Raw genomic sequence first — 23,233 nt, 5'->3', positions numbered from 1 at the left:
CAGAATTTTTCCAGTACCAGTCACCTTAAATAGTCCTGCAGCAAAGTGGGTGCTTCAGGATGAATACTTAAAGGGGATGTGCCTCATTCTCTGACATCAAATCTCTTCTGATAGCAGGAGTGGGACAGTGCAGTTGTACACTAAGCTTTTATAAGGCAAGGTAAGGCAATACTACAGGGACAACACTCATCCTAACCTGGAATGCTGTTATAACAATGAGGATGAAGGGCACCAAGCTGTCTGTCTTCAGCTTGTACTAGGGTTTATTGTACAAGCAGGAAGACCTCAGGCATGTTGCAAGGGTGAGGTAGATGTTCTTGACATTGACACTACAATGTGCTAGAGTGCTCCATAAGTTAAGTCTTCTGCAGTTTGGAGGCAGCTCCCAACTAGGCTGGTCCTCACTTTACAAATTCAAAGGCTCCAGCACAAAAACAGCAGTATGTTATTGTACCTAAGCTAAGCACTAGAGGCATTGCAGCATTCATGGTGAAACCCAGCATGGGATAGTAGCTTACTGGCACTTACCTGCATTCCAATAATCGCATAAATGAAGAAGAGCATTGCAATCAGCAGACACACATACGGAAGGGCCTAGTGAGGGAAAAACATGAGCATACATTATTATTTTTTTAAGTTTCACATTTTGTGTGTGTGTACCACACTTGTTTTACTGGGAATATGGCTCCCTTCTTCTTACAAACTGATTGCTGTCACTGAATCAATGAAAGAGATTGCTTGTAGGCCAATCTTCCCCATCCTGCTGCCCTACAACTACCATCAGCCTCAGTCAGTATGGTCAATGGTCAGGAATGAAGGAGGATGGGAGTCAACTGGAGGGCACCATGTTGAAGAAGGCTGTTGTAGACTCTATCACTCTTCCTCCAATCCCTGCCACATCCCATCCTGACTACAGAAATCTTGCAGTGATTACTTACCCATGCAAAAGGGTGAGTTAATGGAAAGCTACTCATGAAACATGATTCAACTTCAACAACATGAAAGAAAGTATTCATGATTCAAAGTGCATGATAAGAGGTGGTGAATGAATGGAGAAATAAACAGGTAGATGGATGAGGTTGGATGTCTCTAGCTATAATCTCCTAAACTTTCTGCACTCCTACTACTTCCCTCCCTTTCTCTCTCAACCACCCACAACTTCAAATCTCAAGGAATCCAAGTTAGTAGCTCAATCCTAATGCCCTTTGTTGTTACCTTAAAGGACTGGACAAAGGTCCAGAGCAGGATGCGGATGGTGTAGCCTTGTCGGAGCAGCTTAATGAGACGGGCAGCTCGAAACAGCCTAAGGAAACTCAGGTTGATGAAGTTGTTCTGGGGAGATGAAGGGAAAGTGGCATTAGCTGGATCAGGGTGGGGATGTGGTGACCACAGACTCATGGGGTTGGTAAGAAAACAAATGCAAACCAACTCTGCAGTGGTTAGTAAGGATCACTGAATAGCAAAGAAAGGGAGAGGGATCACACACATGAAGAAAATTAGCATGATAATAAGGCCACCCCTCTACTTGGAAAATCATCCATTTGGAAAATCAGTGATAATTCATTAGCACATGATTACATTTTTTAAAAATATACCCACAACCAAATGCACTGATATTTTTTGACACAAGCAGACAGAACATTATTGTGTGGCCTCACATCACACATGTTCTGTGCACACAAATCTGGAGAGAGGAGAAAGCAAGACAAGTGCCAGTGAGGAAGAGGAGAGCTGAGAAATGTCTGGAGACTTGCTATCATATCATTCTCAATGGAAAATGCATCTGTTCTGTGCAACCAACAGGTGTTGGGCCACACCCCAAGCTCTGAAGGAAGAGCTTAGTTCAACAAATTTGTAGCTAAAAGAAGGATTTGTGATTCTGGCAAGATAGGAAAAACATTCTCCTGTTGGGTTCACCAAGATGCATTTTTATCTGTCTCCTTCAGAGGAAATGGCATATAAGCTTCTGGGATAAAATGAATACATTGAAGTGTGACAATGTACTTCTTAGTTGCAAAGTGTTCTATGGCCAGACACCCACAGCCCCTGAGGGCGAAAGATGCCCAAGGTTTCTGAGGGTTAGGATATCACCTGAGTTTGGACAATAGAATATTGATGTATGTGTTTGTGTATCTCTAGTAACTACCACTGAGACCTTCAGACACTTTCTAAAAAAGAGTTCCAGTAAAGGTTGGAAGAAGGGCCTAGCACAGAAAAAGATAAACTTAGATACAAAATGTAAGAAACATGTAAGAAACTCATGTAAGAAACACATGAGCTTTATCCCTGGGCAAAAGCCCTTGAACAGGAACCTGTATTTTAGCCCCAGTATGAACGGTTAAGTGATTTAGTAATCTATGCACCATGGACCTTCCCTGGGTTTCGATATTGAACTCAATGGAACCACACTTTGATCTCACTGGAACCAGAATTGCATGTTCAAGCAATGAGAACACTGTAAAGGGACAACCTGGCTGGCTCTAACAGTTCCAAAGAGAATTACCATGTGGCTTCACCATAGTACACTAAACAGTGCAAGTGATCTGGCGGATTGAGTGTGTAGGGATACCTATGCAACATGCATCACAGGAATGAATGTAGTTGCACCAACATCTCCCTCAAGACTCATGAAAGTACCTGTGCTACAGCGCCCCTCATACACAAACTCCAAAGAAAACTGCACGAAAAAGACTCAGGCAATACACATGCCAAAAGATTGGTGTGACCACTCAACATGTACCGGCTTGCCAAATGCCTTGCTCTATAATTATAAAACAAAGACTGAGGAATTGCCATGCAGTTACACAGTGGACATTATAAGTGTGTGATAACACAGTGGACATACAGTGTGGTTCTTGCAGCCAAATATATCCATGTACTGTAATAGGATTTATTTTCTCTTCCAAAAAGAAACCTAATTGCTGCATCTTCACTCTTTATATGCATGTGTTTGCATGTGTGTTCCCAGAAGCTATAAGCCCATCCTTCTCCAACCCTCCAAAAAGGCTGTTCCTCTAATTGGGATTTCAGTGGACATGCATGGTGGCAGTAGTGGAGGTGGCTCTGTGACACATACAATGGGGTGAAACCAGTTTATTAAAACTGCCATGCTCAGATCATGCAGGACAAACAAAGAATGATATTCATGCAGAGGGAAAGAGAGACAGGCAGGGGACCCACACCCATTTCCAGTTGGAAATATATGCCCACACAGACCATTAGGAATGGTGCCACACACCATTCTCTCTTTCCTATTAACCACCTTTATTCCAAAGTTCACTTCCTACATTACTTTTTAAGCCTATTCTAAGGTCACTATCTTAAGTGGACAATCTTTCAGCCAAAATATTTAGCTCTTTTGTTTAAACCAATATATATATTTCAGCTCTGCCCCTTGCCTTTTGAATCTTATTCCAGGACACAATAATGCAGTGAAAGTAAACTATTTAACCGGTGGAAACCTGTGTCAGACTAGATCTAGAAACACGCCCCCCCCCCCCAGTTCCACTGTCTCTAGGCCTCCAAACCTCTCTTGCCTGCTCATTTCCTTTCAGACAAAATCCACAGTCCTAGCTCAGCTTTCTTCTTGTAACCTACTTTCTTCAGTTCCATTCCATGTCTCCAGCTACAAATTTTATTGCATTTTTTCAGTCCACTCTACTTTGCCCCACACTTTTTATTCATCCTGCCTCTTTTGGCTAACAGTCCTAGCACTCTCCTGCCCCAAACATACACCATACACCTGCCTCTTGATCTTACACATTGTAGAATTTCTTCACTGCCGCCTCCTCCTTTTCTTTTTTGCCTCAACTCCCGTTGCTGCTTTTTCCTAGCTCACCTACCCTTCCTTCAGATTCCCTGCTTTCGGTCCATTTCCTACTCTGTACCATTCATTCTGCCTCCCTTCTTCTGAACACTTTATCACTAAGCTTCACTACAGGCCAAGATTTCTTCAGTCAAACTGTCAATTTACCCTCCCTCAGAAAAGCTGGACTTTTAAGTAGCAATGTCCTTTCAGCAACTGAATATTTAGATCATTGTACCAAGTCAGCCAACCAGTATAGGAGGCATCACTGCTTCAAGCTATGCATTGTGTCTGTGATGTATGTCTGTTTCAATTTGATTTATATTTATTATATATATGTCTGTTTCATTTTGAAGAAGTTTTCTCAACAGATTCCTCTTGAGATTTTGTTAAATATGTGAAACGGACGCACATGCAATCTTTCAAAATTAATGTCTACCCTAATCTTAAGAGGAGTATTGGTGTGTGTTAGAAAAGTAAGACTGAATGTGGCCCACAGAAATAAAATTAAGGATTTCTCTTTGACTCACCCTCCACAACTGACTCTCAGGAAAAGGGATGTTAATATCCCTCTCAATACTCCTAAATGGGCTTGGGCTAATTTCCATAGTTATAATGATATTTTACTTCTTCTAAGGAATTGTTCTACCTCAACTGACCAAAGCAGAGGTTGTCTGTGCATGGCTGAAAGTGTATGGAGAATCTTAATATCGCTGAGAGGACCTTAGGGTCAGTTCATGTGTGAGGAAATGTGTTGTGTTGTGTGTTGTGTTTAGGTGGTAAGTGGATACCCAGCTAAAGTTGTATGCATTAAGGGAAGGTTAAATGTGAAAAGTTTTGAGTGAATGGGCATGCCTGGGCACGCAGAATGAAGCTGGGGGTGCAGGGCTTTTCTGTACTTGTTCAGATAGCTATTGACAAGTGGGATTTTTAGGTCTTCTATTTGACTGCGCACACACTGCAAAAACTATGTGCCTGGAGGTGATGCCAGATGCTATGCAAAGTATCTGTAGTATTTCAACTGTGGTGGATGCTCCACCCATGCAAACTGTCATCAGGTTTTGTATGTCATCAAGTAAGGCACTTGCATGTTGAATTCCCATCCCACGTTTTCCCCCAGACAGAAACTGACACTGGCCCTGGGTCAGAACCCAGCAACTTGCAGATACAGCTTTCTATCTACCACCATATCCTTTTAGAAAGCCTATCCATACTGATGCAAGTCTTAGATTAAATGCAATCATCTCTTCAGAGATTGGCATCACCAATCAATCAATCAATGTTTATTATGGCAAACAGCCAGCATATATACCACATCCCTGCTATGGGGTTACTGGAAGCCAGATGTGAATCTGAATAAAATAAGTGACACAAAATGGGGTAAGTGGGGGGACTAAAAGCGGAAGCTGCCCAGTAAACTGCAGGCATCTTTGGCTCAAAAGATCATGCAATGCGCCAAGAAGATGCTTTTGATTAATGTAAGGCACTTAGGCTTGAGAAAGTAATCAAACCAACCGGATCCTAGATGCAAACATTGAGATGGAGAGGATCAGAGAAGGTCAGGGAAGGGTGGGTGTTTTAATACCGCAAGTTGAGTTCCAACCAGCAAATGGAGAAATGCAGAAGGCAGTGATTTCATTTTTGGTGATGGGAGAGGGATCAGGGCAGGGAAGTTCAGAAATATTCATTAGCATGGACACACAGACCAGTTCATGGATGGACAGATGGATTTTTCATAGTGCATTTTGATTGGATGAGATTTTCAGAGGGTGTTGCGCCAAAATAGAACAATATAAAGAGACAGCATGGAAAGAAGACAAAAGACAAAGTCATTATATATCATACATAGCCCTGGGGAAGGAGACCCCTAGCCCACCCTTCTCCCACACTCACCCCTTTCATCTGTCTTTCTGGAATTTAGGGAATCCATGACTTTAGCATTCTGATCTTCCTAACCAAAATATCTACACGTTTGGCTTTACCTACAGGCTTCCAGCATAAACAAAACTTTTGTTGACCCATCCATATTATTCTGGGAGGTAAGTGAGAGAGGGAAACTGAGGCACATATTGGAACAGGGACTTCCATGAGTCAGTGCTATTAATGAAAGTTACTTACCAACACAGTTCTTCAAAACCCATCTGTGAGGTCACTTCTCTGAGTCTGAGCACTATGTGTCCTTAGACTACCACCTTCTAAAATGTGAAACTTGTTGGAGTGACCTAATTTCCCCATCTTTCAGTGTGGTAAGTACTCAAAGAAATGCTATATGAACAAAGTTGCATAATACAAAGTTGCAATGTTCAAAGAGTTTGGGCATTCAAAGCAAACAGTACAATTACAGGAAGGCCCCTTGTAATTCAAGCTACTTGTAGGTAACTTTCACTTGCTCTTAGAGCAGCCATACAAATGGCCATCCAAGCATACTGGAAATGTGTGGAAGCCTAACTACTTGGAAAAGATCACCCATATACAAATAAGTGGCAGAACAAATGTACACCACAGCTGTAGTAAAAGAGATGACCTAGCAACCACAGGGTTGAAATACCTACTGTGTTCTAAGCAGAACGTATGGGTTCATTTTAAATCTCCTTTGGATGGTGGGAATTTAGATTGGGAAACCCACTTCCCATACAGGCCTTTCCCATATGGGACTGCTAGTCTAATTAGAAAAAAAACAAAACAGAAGCCTAAACCATGGAAGATCCTGATCATGAATCTCCTACATCAGGTCTAGTTTGGCCCCAAGATAAAAGACTGAAAAAAGGCATAATAACCCAAAATGGTATTGGTGGTTGTACAACTTGCGCTAAAGAAAGAGATCCATTCAGAATGTGGAGCACAATGAGGAGTTCATACCTATTTATACTGGAAGTTTTGCATTGTCTCTGGAAGGTCTCAGATTTTATCTCCTAACTGACGTTCTGCTCTTGGATGGTGGGGGGAGATTTCCTGCACCTCTAGATGCCTTTTTATTGTGCATTTATGATTTGTGCTCATGACTATGCTGGGGCAGCTACTCTGCTTTTGATACTGTTCACGCTTACAAAAAATTTGGGGCAGACATATTGCTTCGTTTCCAGTCTATCCATGTCCTATAGTGTCTTGCCAAAATCCTGTAACTTTTTATACCAGCTGTTCAGGGGGTAGGGTGTTGGTCCCATTTTTGTTGTGTTATAGTGCAAGAGTGCCCCTCCAGAAAACACTGGGAAAGAATCGTAGAATAACTTAAAAAAACAGAAGATGTGCGGCTGGTACAATATAAATCCACCACTAATGCACTATTAAAGCATCAATGACGTGTTGCAGAACACATATGGAAACCCCCCACCCACAGCAGTCTGGGGGGTTCCTGAGCATATTTAGTGGCCACAGAACATTAACAGACTATTGGAGGGTAGGAACCGAGGCTGCGATGGAACCAAGTGGTTAGTGTCCTGAGCAACAACACTCCACATTGCAACATTTTGCTTTGACAAGACACTTTGAAGGCCAGCACTAGCTTTTGCAATCCTCATTTGAAGTGTTCTCAGTACATAGCTAAACTGTTCAGTGTAGTGCCATTCCTTTGTCAAAGTAAATTTAAATAACCCTTTAGGTCAAACAGAAATGAATCACTATGCCATATTGAGAAATCTAGAAGAATGGGTGTTCTTTAAACACCCTCATCACCTGTGAGGAAATGTGCATAAGTAATACATATGCTCCCTTGGTACACATACAGTGCACACACATGGGCATTTTGGAATAGTTTGCCATGCATGCATATTCTCTGGGAAAGACCTTTCCTGATAATTTTAGTAGTTCACATGTTTCATGTTCTAGCCAAAGGCCATGACAGAATAATTTTAGTAAGAAAGAGTTTGCTGTGCTGTGTACTTCCCAAGACCAAGGGTAAAGAAAATTATCACCATCAAAGCGTTCTGGACAAAACTGACAGAAGGATTTTGCAGTTATTGTAGGCAATTGGAAACAAGTCTCTCCATGCCTGGTTGTGCCATAAAACTTATGGAAGCCTTTCCAAGGTTAATGCCTCAGTTTCCCTGGTCTATTCCTGCTGGAAGCACATTAGCCTTTGAATGGGTGGGTTGTTCTGCCAATTCCCTGAATTTGTCATGGCTCTGTATCATTTCAGGATGTTCATTCAGATATCTTCCCCTGCTCCACATCTCACTGTGGGCTAAGCTACTTATGACATGGGAGATCCGTGATCAAATCTCCCTAAGCTCTTTTACTTTTCTTCAAAGCTACTTAAAGGGACTGTTATTTTGACTAGGGAAACAGCATAAGGGAGCAACATTGAAGGAGATAAATTCTCTCTATGCTGTTTCCTTGAGTGAAATTACCTCTCAGTTGGTTTTAGCCCAGCTGAGGCAAAAATACAAGTACAATATGGACTTTTCCCAGTAGCTTAGAGGGAGAGACCTTTGTTTGAATGGGGAAACTTCACGGTGGTAGGAAGGACTCACATGGAATTGATCCTTCAGTATGGCAGCACTGGGAGCCAGTGTAGTGAAGTGATTGGAGCAGCCTTTCTCAACCTTGGGTTCCCAGGTGTTGTTGGGCTACAACTTCCATCATTCCTAGCCAGCATGGTCAGGGATGGTGGGAGTTGTAATTTAAGAACATCTGGGAACCCAAGGTTAAGAAAGGCTGGGTCAGTGTTGGACCAGGACCTGGGAGAACAGGGTTCAAATCTTCACTTACCCATGAATCTCACTGGGTGACCCTGGGTCAGTTGCTGCCTCTTAACCTAATCTACCTCACAGGATTGTTGAAGGGCATTAAATGAGGAAGGGAAAAATCATGTATGCCAATTTGAGCTCCTTGGAGAAAAAGGTGGGATAGAAATGCAATAAATAAACAACTTTCTTCCCATGAACATTAGGCAGGCACCTTTGTTGTATATTTTTCTCTGCCTGCTAATAGCCTGTAATTTTAACATGCAGCTTTCGCATGTAATTTTATTAAAATGGTTGATTTTATCTATATTTTGATAAAAAAGTCAACTTGTTTGCTTTTATTGACTTTTTAAAATGATTTTTTTGGTAAGCTGCTTAGTGATTTTCTGCCAAGTGAATAATACATACATTTTGATAACTACATAAAGGTAAAATAGGAATCCCCCCCATCTCAAATTAGAAACCCTCCCCACTCTCAGATGCAGCTTTGAAGAAAAAAGAAAGAAGATATTGGGAGATCTGGTCATGGGGCTTCCAAGTCATGCACAGTTTAGCCCCAAGGCATGCCTAGTATGTCCCTCTCCCAGCCACCTGTTACATTCTGAAGGCTGGATAAGGGTGAGAGGAAAAAATGAGGGAATGCTGATTGCAAGCCCCTTCTGCAACTTGAACTCTGTTATAGAGGGATGTGCATGAGAAAAACTAATTCAGAGGATTTCTGCAGGGAGTTGGGCACCCCAGCTGCTGCCATGCCAAGCACAGTCTGCCAGCCCTTACACAATCTTCTTTGGAAGTCATGAGGACAAGCTCTGTTGTGTGATGGCATCTATTTGGATTAAGATTCACCCTCGTTGTTGCCTCTATAAAAAACCTCTGTAAAGTGGCTTTAGATTTGACCATGTATATCCCACTTGGGGCCACTCCACACATTACAGCAAAAGGAGGTACACATTAAAGATTTACGGTGTACCTAGTGTATTAGTCGGTGTATAATATGGTGTATAATACGGTGTATTAGTCTGATAAAATGCCTTTTACTTTCGACTGCAGTTACACTGAGGAAATCCAACATTTTGCAGATGATCATGGTTACCCTCTCCTTCCCCTGACACATATGTCTATGATATACAAACATGTGTAGACATGACCTAACATGCTATGGAATAGAAGTGAGTATATCAGTATTTCTAAATGTTTTAAAAGGGAGATACACGTTTCTGAGTTAAAATGGGAAGTACACTGACTCATACACCCCCCCCCATATGTTGAATTTTATTATGTGTAAGAGTAAAAACTGCCTGCCTGCCTTCCTGCCTGCCTGCCAAGGAACCCACCCTGTTGTGTTCTCTGAGAGTCACTGTTTTGGCCAGGCTTCCTGACTAGAAGGAGAACAGCTTCCCAGAACAGTAACAAGTGCAGAGATGTAACATGCAGCTTCCACCAAGGACATGTGTTTCTGCTGCATCTCTGCACTGAGGAGTGCTTGAATAATCCAATCACACCAGATGGAGAGATGTGGTAGAATTATAGATTCTTAACAGAAGCTGCTTGGAAAGAAGCAACACTGTTTGACAGTGCTGTTTGACAGTGGAACGATCATCTTTGGGAGGTTGTGGACTCTCCCTCCCTGGAGGTTTTTAAGCAGAGGCTGGATGGACATCTATCATGGACGCTCTAGATGAGATTTCTGTATTGCAGGGTGTTGAACTAGATAACCCTTGGGATCCCTTCCAAATCTATGATTCTATGAACACCTGAGTAATGAAGGATGGAGGGCTGAAGTGGGTAGCCTCCTCTGTTGTGGGCAGGAACTTTGGGCTCACAGTAAGAAACTGAATCATTTCATTTCTGGAAGCATATCAATGATTCTCTTTTGGCACACTAGAATGCTCTGGCCCACTGGTTTGGAAACGATAGTATTAGTTACTAATTCTTTTAATTTGTGCATCCACACTGTAAAGTGCAAAGTGGCCCTTCGTACTCTATTGTTTCAGGTGATGGCAAATGCCATAATGAAAGGATACAGCATTTATAACTTATTACAAAGATTATGGGTTAATGCTGGTGTAAACAATACGATGGAGTGACTTTGGCATCTTTAAGTCTGTAACTATCTAATTTGAGAAATTCCCAATAAATTCCCAATAAATACCAGTGTCAAGGCCTTAGAAGAAGCCTACACCTTTTGCTGAGCAACAGCAAGGATTGTCACAAATATACATATTTTACTGAAGAGTTATTGAAAATGTGGGAGCGGCTGTTATGCACTTTTGAGAATCTGTTCTTGAAGAAGAAAGGGAACACTGCACTATGTTCATTGGCAGCCAATAAATAATGTTTACTGCCATTCTCTGGATTCTCCAGCCCCTATCCTAGTTAAGGATGCAGTTCAATGGGATAAAAACCTCATGTTTCAGTTCTTGCTTCCCACTCCCTGCAGAATGCCTCCCACCCCCAGAATGCCATCCCCACCATCATTTTGAACTTACCCCAAACTCTGTCACTAAGATGTCTGTGATGCTACCCAGAACTGTGACAAAATCAAAGATATTCCAGGCATCACGGAAATAATTCTATAAAGAAAGAACAAAACAAAGGACGAAAAGGAACAGCCACACAGCAGCAAACAGGTGACAACATTCAATCACGACGGAAGCAACAGCAACGAGAACAGAGAAATATCCACCTTTTCTATTCCCCCACCCTCCTGCCCCACTCAGGTCCTGATTACCTTTTGGGTGCATTCCAGCTCTTGTGATGGGGATTGCAAAACTAAACTAGCTAGGGGGCTTTTCTTTATGCATTTTGCCTCCTGAAATGGGGATAAAGTGGCAGGTCTTGTCACCTTATGTCAGTGAAAACAGCTGAGCTCAAATTTTCAGAGGCCGATGGGATTTGTTTCCACTGGCCAGAAACAGACCTCAGTGAGTGAGAGTAGGATGAGAGGGAAGGGTTGTTTTCTTTCAATTTGCTCCCTGTGAACGCTTAAGGCATTGCAACTGCCCAGTGAGACCAAGGGCTGTGACACTCTCAAGCAAGGAGCAAGCAGTTGTACATCTTTCCCCTTCCTCAGTTATTTGCATGGACAATCACAAGAACATCTATAAAAGTAAATACAACACACACAAGCCTAATAATAAGACTACACCTGGGGACTATTCCATTTTTCAGCTCGGCTTCTCTAAGGAGAGAATGCCAGTTGTCTCCAAAGCCTAACTAAGTAATGGCAGAGCTATTACTAAGCAAATTAATTCAGCTCATCAATCACAGTGAATATCAAATAGTGTGGTTCAGGGTCAGGAATGAGTAAGTTCTTGAAAGAGTCCTTGCCAGCAATTTGGTCTAAATTGTTTTAATATTGTATTTTTATATTGTTGTAACTTGCCCTGGGACCTTGTGGTGAAGGGTGGGTGAATCTATAATAGAATTAAATTAAAATTAAGATTATTATTTTTGGAGGGTCACTTTAAGATGAGTAGAGAAGTTGGGAGTGGCAGCTATCCATGGACCCTAAGCCCAACACCTCAAAATGTTCTGCTACCCATTGCTATCTGCTACCATTCCATTGCTATAGACACTGGTCATTTAAACCCTTGTGTTTCCTCTGGTTTTAGCAACCAGAGATGCAGACAGAGAGATGACATGGCTTAGGGGATTGCATTTGGCCCAAGTGTTGTCAGGTGCTGGCCTCTATGTTAGAAGAAAACCTTCAGTGATCAGATTTCCTAAAGCTGCTATTATCACAATATTGCATGTAACAAGAAAACTTATTATTCACATGAACCTATGGTGTTTCTAGAGACCAACTTAGTTTCTGCTCTGAAGTTTGGCTGCTGAGCATTAAAGTTTTCAAATGAGAGGTGAGATGGACCCCTTGGAATGGAACATTCATGTTGCAGAAGAAGCTAACAACTAACTGACCTTTGTATAGATTTATTGCTTTCTCACTCTCCTAGGAGGCCCCCTCTTTCTTTCTCTGACTACGACATTCAAGCCTGGACACTGCCCAAAAATACTCTTCTCTAAATCATGGGCGTAGCAAAAGTCAGAGTTTAACTAGAGTTGAATGTGAATAAATAGCTTCCTGTACAGGAAGCCAAGAGTCCTGGCATGAGCAGCCCTGTTGCAAGAGAAGCTAAAGTCTAAATTTGGTGATTTTTTTCAGACTCCTTTGTAAATGAGTCCGTTTATATCCATGGCCTCCAGCAGACGTACAGTTTGTCTCTGGAGGAGTGAGATGTTGTTACTTCCCATGCTTCCATAAGCAGTGTGATCTCTGAGGGCCCTGTGAGCTCTGTTAAGTCATGTAGAGGGACAGATGGGCAGGGTATAAATAATAAATTATTATTATTATCAAATAAATTAAAATTTTCTTTAAAAACAACAACTAACCAAGGTGCAATATACGCCTTCCTGTTTCATGAGGAAGGGGGTCATATTCCTCCCACTCTGTAGTGGAGGCCTTCATGATTATTTCTCATGAAGTTTAGCAAGAGTGACACTTACCAACAATCCAAAGGCGATGATTTTCAGAATGCACTCCAATGAGAACAGGGAAGTGAAGACAATGTTGAACATCCTTAGCAGATGATCATATACAGGTGTGGCATTGTAGAACTATTGAGGGGGTGGGATAGAGAGAGAAATAGAAAGAGAGAAAGCACAGTCATGAAGATGGAGGTAGGGTTAGGATAGGGAAACTGGGGGAGCTGAAACAATGCTGCACTAGGCCAGGGTAAAAGCGAGACACCCCCCCAGTTAATACTATAAAAATCTAGTTTAGTTGCTACTTCAGTGTCACAGCTATTCAACAGGGGTAATTACAGACAAATGAGGTCAGCTCAATAGGAGCACAAATGACTCTGAATAACAATGGGTTTGGACAATGTCCACTACGATGGTACTCAGACCTACGTAGCTCAGCATCATACCCCCACGTTAGTCAGGGCAAACCCCACATGAAGCACACCCCATGACTCCGCCTACTTACTTTCATCATTAAGACAATGGTGTTTAGGGCAATCATGGCCATAACGGTGTACTCAAAGGGTGGTGAAACCACAAACTGCCACATACGGTACTGAAAGCTCTGCTTGTTCTGAGGCATGTGCCGGGTGAGTGGCTTGGCGCTGATGGCAAAGTCAATGCAGGCTCGCTGTGAAGAGAGAATAGAAGAGTAGCAGTGAAGAAGGTGCAGGAGTCTTTTTCAAGAGAAGATGCCAAGGAGAAAAAACAAGCTTGGATTCATAGGAAATGTACATAAATCAGGGACAGAGTGCATGCTTTGAATGCTAAAGGTCCCAGGCCCAATCCTTGGTTTCTCCAGGCAGAGCTAGGAAAGATTCTTGCCTGAAACCCTGGAATGCAGCTGCAAATCAGCATGAAAAGTACTGAGCTACAAGGATCAATAGTCTGACTTGGCATAAGGCAGATTCCTATGGTGTTATATTCTTTCCTTCTGACTGGATCACTTTAGAGTCTGCTTTGACCAAAATGTTTGCTCTTCCCTCTAATCCTTCCTTGTACTGACTCAAGACATTTAATGTGGCCTTACTTTAGCACCAGTAGCAAAATGCCTGCTGTATATGACATTAATTTTGAAGGCAAGGTTGTGCACATTGGTATCTTAAGATGCCAGAAAACATAATGTTGCAAGGTTGAAACATGCATCTATATGTCAAGGAAGATGCAAATACCCAATAAGTGCTTCTAAACCCAAGTCTTACCTAGGAAGTAGATGAATGTCTGCTTTCCTACATGAAGTTGGTCTAAGACATGAGTCTATGTACACATGCCTTCAAAAAGCAATGTGGTGAATGGCCCTAAGGTTATTTCACTAAAATAAATGAAGCACAACTAATTATCACCTATGAAGTCTTCAGTCCAGCTGTCATCAACTTGGTCCTTCCCATGCTGGCTGGGGCTGATGGGAGTTGCAATCCAAAACATCTAGACTGGGCTAGGCTGGTGAAGGCTGCTTTATTCCCATCCCAGCAGCATGACTTGGAAATCCTAACCTCAATGAGCTAAATACTATTCAGTTCACCCAACCAGTTCAGTGAGGTCTGCTTTCTACAGGATCCTCAGAGGAATAATTATCTTGCCTTACTTTAAAAATAAAAGAATCCCTCCCAACTTCACTTCACTTCTACCATTGCATGGTGGAGCATCCGTCATAGGTTTCTGGGGTTTTTTTGGGTGGGGTATGTGGAATATTATGCTCAGTCATGGAAAATTGTGACTGAATCAGGCTGAAGATTAGGCACTCCTGCTTTCAGAGGACATCAATATTCCCCCCAGGGCAGCTGCTTGAGGTGGGCTATTACTATTTGTAGAAGAAGGGGGAAAAAAGGATTGTGCACCACAAAACTAGGAGCAGAATCTTGTTCATGTTGCAAGGAGTGGAGGAAAAAAACAAATGATATCAACTGAACCTTAAACTATCACAAATTCCAGTTTCCTCCAACCTTATAGATGGCAGAAGTAGAGGATACATCAATAAAACTCTAAAGACTTCTAGTACATGGTGCATTGTCCCTTATGTGTACTTTTGTATGTGTGTGGTGGCGTTGCTTTTAAATCTCTGTGTTGGGTATTCTTTAAAGGATTTTGATGTTATTGTTAACTTCTTAGAATTTCTCAAGAGGAGGAGATGGATGCAGTTCAAAATGGGAATGAGCTTCTTGGGTATTCTATAACATATCTGTTTTTGAAATCTGTTGACTTTTTGTCATTTAACTTTCACTGCTAGTAAACACAGATTCAGTTATCCACTGCCCCCACCCCACCATCTTTTAACAAATCAAAGTTTTGAAACTATCATAAAGGAATGGAATAGAAACTTCAGGAAGCTGGCTGGGTTTACCAGTACCAGTACCAGTACCAGTACTTTTTTTTTTTTTTTTGCCAAAGCACTTTGCCTAGTCCTACCTCATTCTTCTCCAGGCTGTACTCTTCCATCATCTTGTCCCCTTGCTCCTGGAAGGTGATAATGATTAAGGCCACAAAAATGTTGACAAAAAAAAAAGGGAAGACCACAAAATAGACCACATAGAAGATGGACATCTCCATGCGGTAACCAGGACTGGGACCTTGATTCTCATATGTAGCATCCACTGAGTGCTTGAGGACACTGCAGAAAAAACAAGGAGAGATGGGGAAAGCGAATGAGATGTGGTGGGAAGAATTGAAGAGCCCTGTGATCCATGCTCGCTGATCCATCTAAAATAGTAGTAAAACCCTATGATTTCTGAGATAGGTTCCTAATACTCAAAATTTAAGAAGATTTGAGATAGTCTGCTCCATGAAGGTTTTTCTGACATGGACTATTTAAAATCCCAAATCAGCTGTAATCACATCAAAGTGTCTGTAAAGTCTTTTGTAGCTTTTGAGATTCTCATCACACAGTGAGATGAATCTTACTAAGCTCAAGGTCTGAGATGGCAGCTGGCAAAATTCATAGCAAGTGGGAAAGAGATGGATGGGAAGGCAGCACTTACCTCTTCCTCTTGGGTGCATAGAGGAAGAGGAAGATGCAGTCATTTGTTCTGGTTCTCTTTCCCATGTGGTTGTCAATGCAAGCACTGGTACTTTTGAAATGGAGACACCTTCTAACAGTTCTGTTTTTTTAATTAACAAAAATTATATTTACAAATCTGTAAGTCAACAAAACAAAACGTTAGACTTTCCAGAACCAGAGATTAGTCTGAAACATAAAACATTACATTCCAAACATTCTTCTGCAATTTCAAAACCATTTGTCTGTGCATGTATCTCTCAGAAATTCATGAACTCCATTTTGTTTGAAAATAGCTGGTATATGTATGCTTTGGGCTCTCTCATCTTAACATACTGTATTACCCCTACCATCCATCACAGCAGTTCCCCAGATTATTTTTAAAAAACAAATTTTATTAAATATTTTCTTAGTTTACAAAAGTACATTCATTATCTCTTTTTTCAGGTTCTGTATTCTACAGATCAGTTACATTTGCTGTGAGACATTAGTGTTATATGCAGTAAGTTCTCCAGTTTGTTAATAGCCAGTTTTTAATCTTAGGGATTGCTGATTCTTTCCATTTTAAAGAAAGACCTGTCTTTGTAACAATTCTTCTAGGGCACTAGAAGCAACCCCTGCTATTTGCACAATGCTGGATATAGGTGATTTTAAACTCTAGATGTTACCTTATGGAGGGGCAAGGCTTTTAGATGGTAACGTGTATTATTTCTCTGATTTTAAAATGTGGTTTAAAATATCTGGGGGCCCTTCTACTCATTCTTCTGAACTGAGCCCTGGACATCTGCCTCTAAATCTCATACCAATGGCACAGCTATATTAATGTGGGGTGTTGGCACTGGAGGTCTACGGTAAGCTGATCACAGTTATAGGTCACAAGAGAAATTGTTTCTCTGGCAAAGGGGTTATGTATAGGGCATTTTACAGTGAATTTGATGCAACGTATGTTTTTAAGGTTTTCATGTTATCTACACATCATCATCCCAATGGCAGCCCCCCCATTTAATTTGCATTTCCCACTCTATTGATAATGTAGTAATGGAGGTGGGAAATCTGGCATAAAATAGCATGCAACCCACTGAAGTGCATTGTGTGGCTGGTTTGTTGTTGTTTTAACATGGGTAAAGCTATTTTTCTCAGTGCTATTTATTTCCACATCCCCTCTTCCCATTTGCTTGTTGTCTGAGCACAATCTAGCTGGAGGCACGTCCACTTTAGTTTAATTTTCTAAAACAGCTGTTTTGTGTACAACCGCTCTTGCACTATTCCACAGACAAAACATTTTTTAAAATAAAAATGGGACATATGCACAGGTAAACAAATACCTATGTGCATGCCCACAATGGACCTTGGGTTCCCAGAAGGTAAAGTTCATGAATCACAAGCCCCAATCTTAATTACATTTTGCCTCATTTAGTGGCTTTTTTTTTTATATATATGGCAAGGGCAAACTATGGCTGATAAGCCTGGACTTCTATGTGACAAAAGTGTCTTAGTGATGAAGCTAATCCAAAAAGGCTAGACTAGTTCTGTCTAGGGACCAATCTAGTTTCTAGCAGAGGCCAACCAGATACCCAGCAGCCTAGCATAGTAACAGACACTCATTTTCCTGAATCACTTACTCTGGCCAGCCTTCTCCTGTAGATACAGTGAAAAGAGTAAGGAGCGCCCACAACACGTTGTCATAATGGAACTCATATTTCTTCCATTCTCGTTTCTCAGCCTTCACGTCATCCTTCTCATAGACTAAGTACTCTCCCCTGATGAAGGAGATCAAGAGAAACATTCAGGGACATGCTACAACAATGAAGTGGGCAATTTAGCAAGGATATGTTATGGTGCAAATGGTTGCTTTGCCAGTGATTGGAGCTTCAGTCTCTGTGTGAATATAAGGTGTGTCTGAACCTTTTATTCATGTTATCACACAAAAGTTAATCCAGATAGTTAAAGATCACACTTTAGGTGGTATAACAGCCTCATTTCAGGGTGCTTAAGTGGAGCTGATTCACTTCGCTCCAACACAATAGCTCTTAATAGGTCTGATCTGTATAAACCACAGTTATTTCATTAACTTGACTGACACTGATGTACAGTACACCAGTTTAAGATTTGGCTGTGTTATTAGTAAGATAATAACTGAGCTATGCTGTGATTTCACTATGGATCTGGGTTATTTGTATTATTATTCTTGATTATATTTACTTAATGGTGAGATATAAAATCAGCATAACAAACAATACTAACAAGTACACAGCAAAATATAAACCAGGAACTACAGCATTAGAATTCATTAGAATTCATTCACTGATGTAGCAGGAAACGCAACATGAGAAATGCAACCTGCAGGCTCCAACCTTATTTGGGTTTTGAGTCTATAACTCTAGAGAAGAGACATAAAAGTTCTTAGAAAATGTTAGAATGGGAATGGTGTCAGGCCCAGGAAGCAGAAGCGTGGCAAAATGGATGGAAGCAACATACATACCTGCAATCTTTTGCAAACTCCTTGGACTCATCAGTGCAGTAGAAGAACTTGCCTTTAAAGAGCTGGACAGCCACCACAGCAAAGATGAACATGAAGAGCATATACACAATGAGAATATTGAGGACATTTTTGAGTGAGTTCACCACACAGTCAAAGACGGCCTAGAAAGAACACAGGGTTCTGGTAAGGGTTTGCTAGATAACTTATTATAATGTATATCCAGCCAACCGAAGTGGCTTAAAGAAAACTCCAAATCAGCTTGCAAAAAAAAAGGACATACAACACCAAATATAAAATCAAGCTAAATTAACAATTGTATGCAGCACTAAAATATCAGCACTAAACAAATGAATAAAAACTATTTTAAGAGCTGCAGACCATAAAATTGCAGAACACAGCGATTCAATTTGATGTGAAACATTTATTAAAATAAGTAAGTAGAAATATTCAAAAGCCCTTTAAAAACAGATAGAAATCCAGTGGATTCCCACAGAGGATACTCCACTATCTTGCTTCCACCACCTCTCTCTCTTGCAGCTGCCTATATGAAAGCACAGCCTCTCAAGGGCTGAGAAATCACTGTGGGAGCAGGCAACTTCTGAGGAAGCCAAGTCCCAAGCTGTCTGCATAACCACAGAAGTACCTATTTCTTGAAAATCCTCAGCCCATCCAAAAATAATTTCAAGTTCCTCCAGAACAGAGCAATAACTCGTCCCCACCAAGAGGATTCCATCTTTTTTGCTACTTGTAGATAAAGCTGTGTTATTCTATTGTAGCAAGAGAGAGTCTAGCTCTCTTATTTATTACACAAATCTTCATGGATTAGAGTCCACTTAATCAGATGCATGAAATGTTATCCTCATTTTGCAGAATTATGGTTGGAAAACAGGCACAACTATGCTTAGGTATAGATGGACCCATTAAAGTCTGGTCCATCCCAGTTCTCACAGGTGATGGGACTAAATTCATCCCATCCCCTTTCCAGGCAGATTTTAAATGGAAAATTATTTAAAATGCACCTAGAAACACACATTAAAGTACTTATAAGGCAGTCTGATGGTTGCATACTCTCTCCAGTTCCCCCCGGCCCACCCATTTTTCTATTTATAGCTTCAGGAATAAGTGTATGCAACCACCCGGAGCCTAAACAGCTAGCATGGGGGGGCTCCTTGCTTCCAATATGCATAGAGCAAGACTCCCTGGGAGCAACAGTACTTGATATCATTCTGTCACTCCCAGAGAGAACTGTATGGGGGGAAATGGCTGCCCCAATGTTTACATGAATTTTAAAGGGAGGGAAGTTCAGAGAGGGGTTGGAGGCAGCACAGAACCTGCAGATCCCCTCATAATGGAATTCACTGGACTGTGGATTCTGAAGATGATCCAGGTCATGCATGATCTGTCTGGATTGTATAAGGGTAGGGTGGATTCTTCCTCCATCCCTAACTATGATCCAATTCAAATGACACTGAGAGATGCCTATGGAGAGAAAATAGAGAAACCCCTCCCTTTGTTTCACTAGATCTCATGCATGAAAGGGTCTGAAAGCTGGGTCCAACCTTCTTCTCACTCTAACCACACCCACATTTTCTTTATTAAACTGTTGATTTACATCCCCCCAAAACAACAATGATTATATAGTTCCATCAATGTACATCTCCATCTTTTTTTACTGCTACCCCCAACACACCTTGAGCTTTGGCAATCGCTTGATAGTTTTGAGGGGTCTGAGGACACGCAGGACACGCAAGGATTTGATGGTGTTGATGTCTTTCCCTTTGCTGCCTCTGTAGAGAGATGTTGGGTGAGGACAGAAGAGCAAGGAAAAACAATGAGGCTTGAATCTTTATACTGTTCTAGACAGAGGACTGCCAAAGGGAGATATATACTCATGCTATTCGCTACCCTTTTTGTCATCCATACTACTTTTAAGGTTCTGTTGTAACAGTCGCATCTACCTTTTCCAGTTACCACTCCATTCTTTCCATTCCTTAAGCTGCTTTACCCTTTTTTATATGCTTTTGATTCCACCCATCACTTCATCTGTATTGGTACCCTTTCAGCTCATACCCTTTCTGTTCACCAGCACCATAGGATTTGGATTCCTTGTGAAGAATTCCTCAAGGTGCTAAGAAGTTGGAATGCTCCGTCCCAAGGCATGTGCTCCTCAAAAAAGAAAATAGCCTGGTCTAGAAGTAACATTTTCAAAGGGGGTTCAAGTATTGCTGGATGTATTTTTTAACTGTTGTTACCAGATTCACTGATAAAGCATAGAAGGTGCTGTGAGGTGTATTGGAGTGTTACAAGGCAATGGCACTCATTGATACCAGCTGATACACAGCACTAAAGTATTCAACAGCAGTTCTCAACTCAGTTTCAATTTCCTTTAAAGTTCAAACCTTGCCAGTCAAGTTATCCTGCCTGTTTTTATGCTACCCTATATTAGTTTCCCCTCATCTCCTGTGCTACTAAAGTTGTCTTCTCCCAGTTTTGTAAAGTGTACACACATACAATGCCAAGAATCATTACAGCCTTACTAAGGTTTACATTTCTCAGATCATAACTGGCTATGCATTTGTGTGTAAGGTAAAGGTAAAAGGTAAAGGGACCCCTGACCATTAGGTCCAGTCGTGACCGACTCTGGGGTTGTGGCGCTCATCTCGCTTTATTGGCCGAGGGAGCCGGCGTACAGATTCCAGGTCATGTGGCCAGCATGACTAAGCCGCTTCTAGTGAACCAGAGCAGCGCACGGAAACACCGTTTACCATCCCGCCAGAGCGGTACCTATTTATCTACTTGCACTTTGACATGCTTTCGAACTGCTAGGTGGGCAGGAGCAGGGACCGAGCAACGAGAGCTCACCCCGTCGCGGGGATTCGGACCGCCGACCTTCTGATCAGCAAGTCCTAGGCTCTGTGGTTTAACCCACAGCGCCACCCACACTGTGTGTACATCATATCAAATGAAGGGGGGCATTTTAAAATAGGATTCTCCTAAGAATGGGGAAAATAACAAAGGAAGAAGTTGCAGCCTGAATTAATGCTCTCACTGTGCTGCTTCAGGAACCCATGCCGAAGCAAAGCAGAATATGTTGATGCTGTTAGAAAAATATACTAGCTTTATGCAGATAACTTATACAGAACCAACAGAACACAGAAATGTGGGAAGCCCCTTACAGACCTGCTACAAACTGAAAGAATACAAAGTACACCTACAGAATCTTTATAGCCCTGAGGCATAAGAAAACACATATTCAAACATACTGGGTGCTTTGGTTGTTGTTGTAGTAGTAGTTGTAGCTGTTATTATATCATGTAGTAAAGCCTTCCTGGGACTGTACTACTGTACTTCAGAATGCAGATGGGTGGCATGGCATATTTCATGACAAAAATTCTTGTATGTTGAAAGCCAGCACCCCAGTGAGAATGCTTGCACATCTATGAGAATTGTTCTAGCCTATCCTTCTCCATTACACATTAGTTTTCCAATCCCAGAGAATTTTTGGTATGGGGAGAATTAAAAGTTTATTCTGAAGTAGTCCTGTCGTTGGATGACTGTTCAGTATGCTTTTCCTTAACCTATCCACTGGCTCACATTCTGTTTGCATCCAGATAACCTAGAACCTTCTCTCCAGCAGTAAGATAGAATTCCATCTCTGCCTTCAGTGCACAACACACATGCAAAGGTGAGAGTAGCAATATGCTAAAGTTCTTCAGTCCCATTTAGCTCCACCTTGTCAATTTTTCTTATTGGGTGAAAAAGTGAAAAAGAAGACGACAAGGACATATTCCTGGAATCGATTCCTAGTTTGGAGAAATATATAACCTCTTCTCATCTTCTACAAGAAGCCACTGAAAGCCAGCCCCACCATTAGGCAGAGCAGGGCAGCTGATTTTGGAAATCGTGAATATGCAGCAAATTGTTAGCTATTTAATTTATTAATGTTGTTGTATTTTTACCAGCTAGGGTAGTAAGAGAAACTTGTATATGTCTACAATAAACCACTGCAAGTCCACTACAACACAGCTTTTCTAATAGTGGGTTTATTTGAGACATCTATATAATAAATTATAGTTATAATTTAAGGAAACATTTAAGCAACATGACTATATTGCAGGAGAGCTATTATAACTACAGCTGCTTCACAGGCCCTGCTATCTAATATACACTTGTGCGAGGAGCACTCTTTCTTTTACACTTCTGATTCAACACATGTGAATAGCCTCATACTATAAAGAGAGTGGCAAAACCTTTTCTCAGAAATGCACTGCTGGAGAGATGGTTTTCAAACTTTTGAGTGAACATATATTCAATGGAGAGCCAACAAAGCCACTTGGAGAAGAGCTCCTGATTATAATCCTTCCAAAAGTCAGACACAAAGGGAAAGAGTTCTAGCTAGAAACCTCTGAGTTCTGACAGCTAGATAATCTCTCATGACACTTTTAATAAAATGACAGTTTTAGATGCCAGAAAATGCAAAACGGATGCCTAGTAGTGACATATTCCAGCTTGATCCTATTAGCACTCTCTGGCCATGACATTCCCAAACATTGTCATTTCCCAGCATAAATGTTTAACATTACTGAAAATAGCTAGCCTGCAGAACAAAGAGAGAGGAGGATTGTCTGTTTGGGCATAACATATTTCCATAGTTGTGAGAATGCCCTGCTTATTTGCGTTATATCTCTATTCACCAGAAGACTTTCCTTCGAACAACAGTGAGCCCCAGGCTTTACAGCCAAGCAAAC

At 41.4% G+C, this 23,233-nt stretch overlaps 1 protein-coding gene across 5 annotated transcripts in view; it reads right to left on the bottom strand.

Annotated features, from left to right (window-relative positions):
* CACNA1A (calcium voltage-gated channel subunit alpha1 A) overlaps positions 1 to 23,233 on the bottom strand; it is a 257,374-nt gene that overhangs the window by 51,477 nt on the left and 182,664 nt on the right. For all 5 annotated transcript variants that reach the window (XM_081845837.1, XM_081845835.1, XM_081845838.1 and 2 more), the window contains 9 exons: positions 20,176 to 20,272; positions 18,486 to 18,646; positions 17,626 to 17,763; positions 15,418 to 15,619; positions 13,478 to 13,642; positions 12,994 to 13,104; positions 10,977 to 11,060; positions 1,216 to 1,332; positions 529 to 594 (listed from right to left, as the gene is read on the bottom strand). In XM_081845837.1, coding sequence (XP_081701963.1) covers positions 529 to 594; positions 1,216 to 1,332; positions 10,977 to 11,060; positions 12,994 to 13,104; positions 13,478 to 13,642; positions 15,418 to 15,619; positions 17,626 to 17,763; positions 18,486 to 18,646; positions 20,176 to 20,272 — 1,141 coding nt within the window. The remainder of the gene's footprint in view (positions 1 to 528; positions 595 to 1,215; positions 1,333 to 10,976; positions 11,061 to 12,993; positions 13,105 to 13,477; positions 13,643 to 15,417; positions 15,620 to 17,625; positions 17,764 to 18,485; positions 18,647 to 20,175; positions 20,273 to 23,233) is intronic.

Source organism: Podarcis erhardii (assembly GCF_964252035.2).
Source record: "Podarcis erhardii genome assembly, chromosome: 2".
NCBI lineage: Eukaryota > Metazoa > Chordata > Lepidosauria > Squamata > Lacertidae > Podarcis > Podarcis erhardii.
The sequence above is the reverse complement of the archived record's forward strand: the minus strand, read 5'-3'. Positions and strand labels throughout refer to the sequence as shown.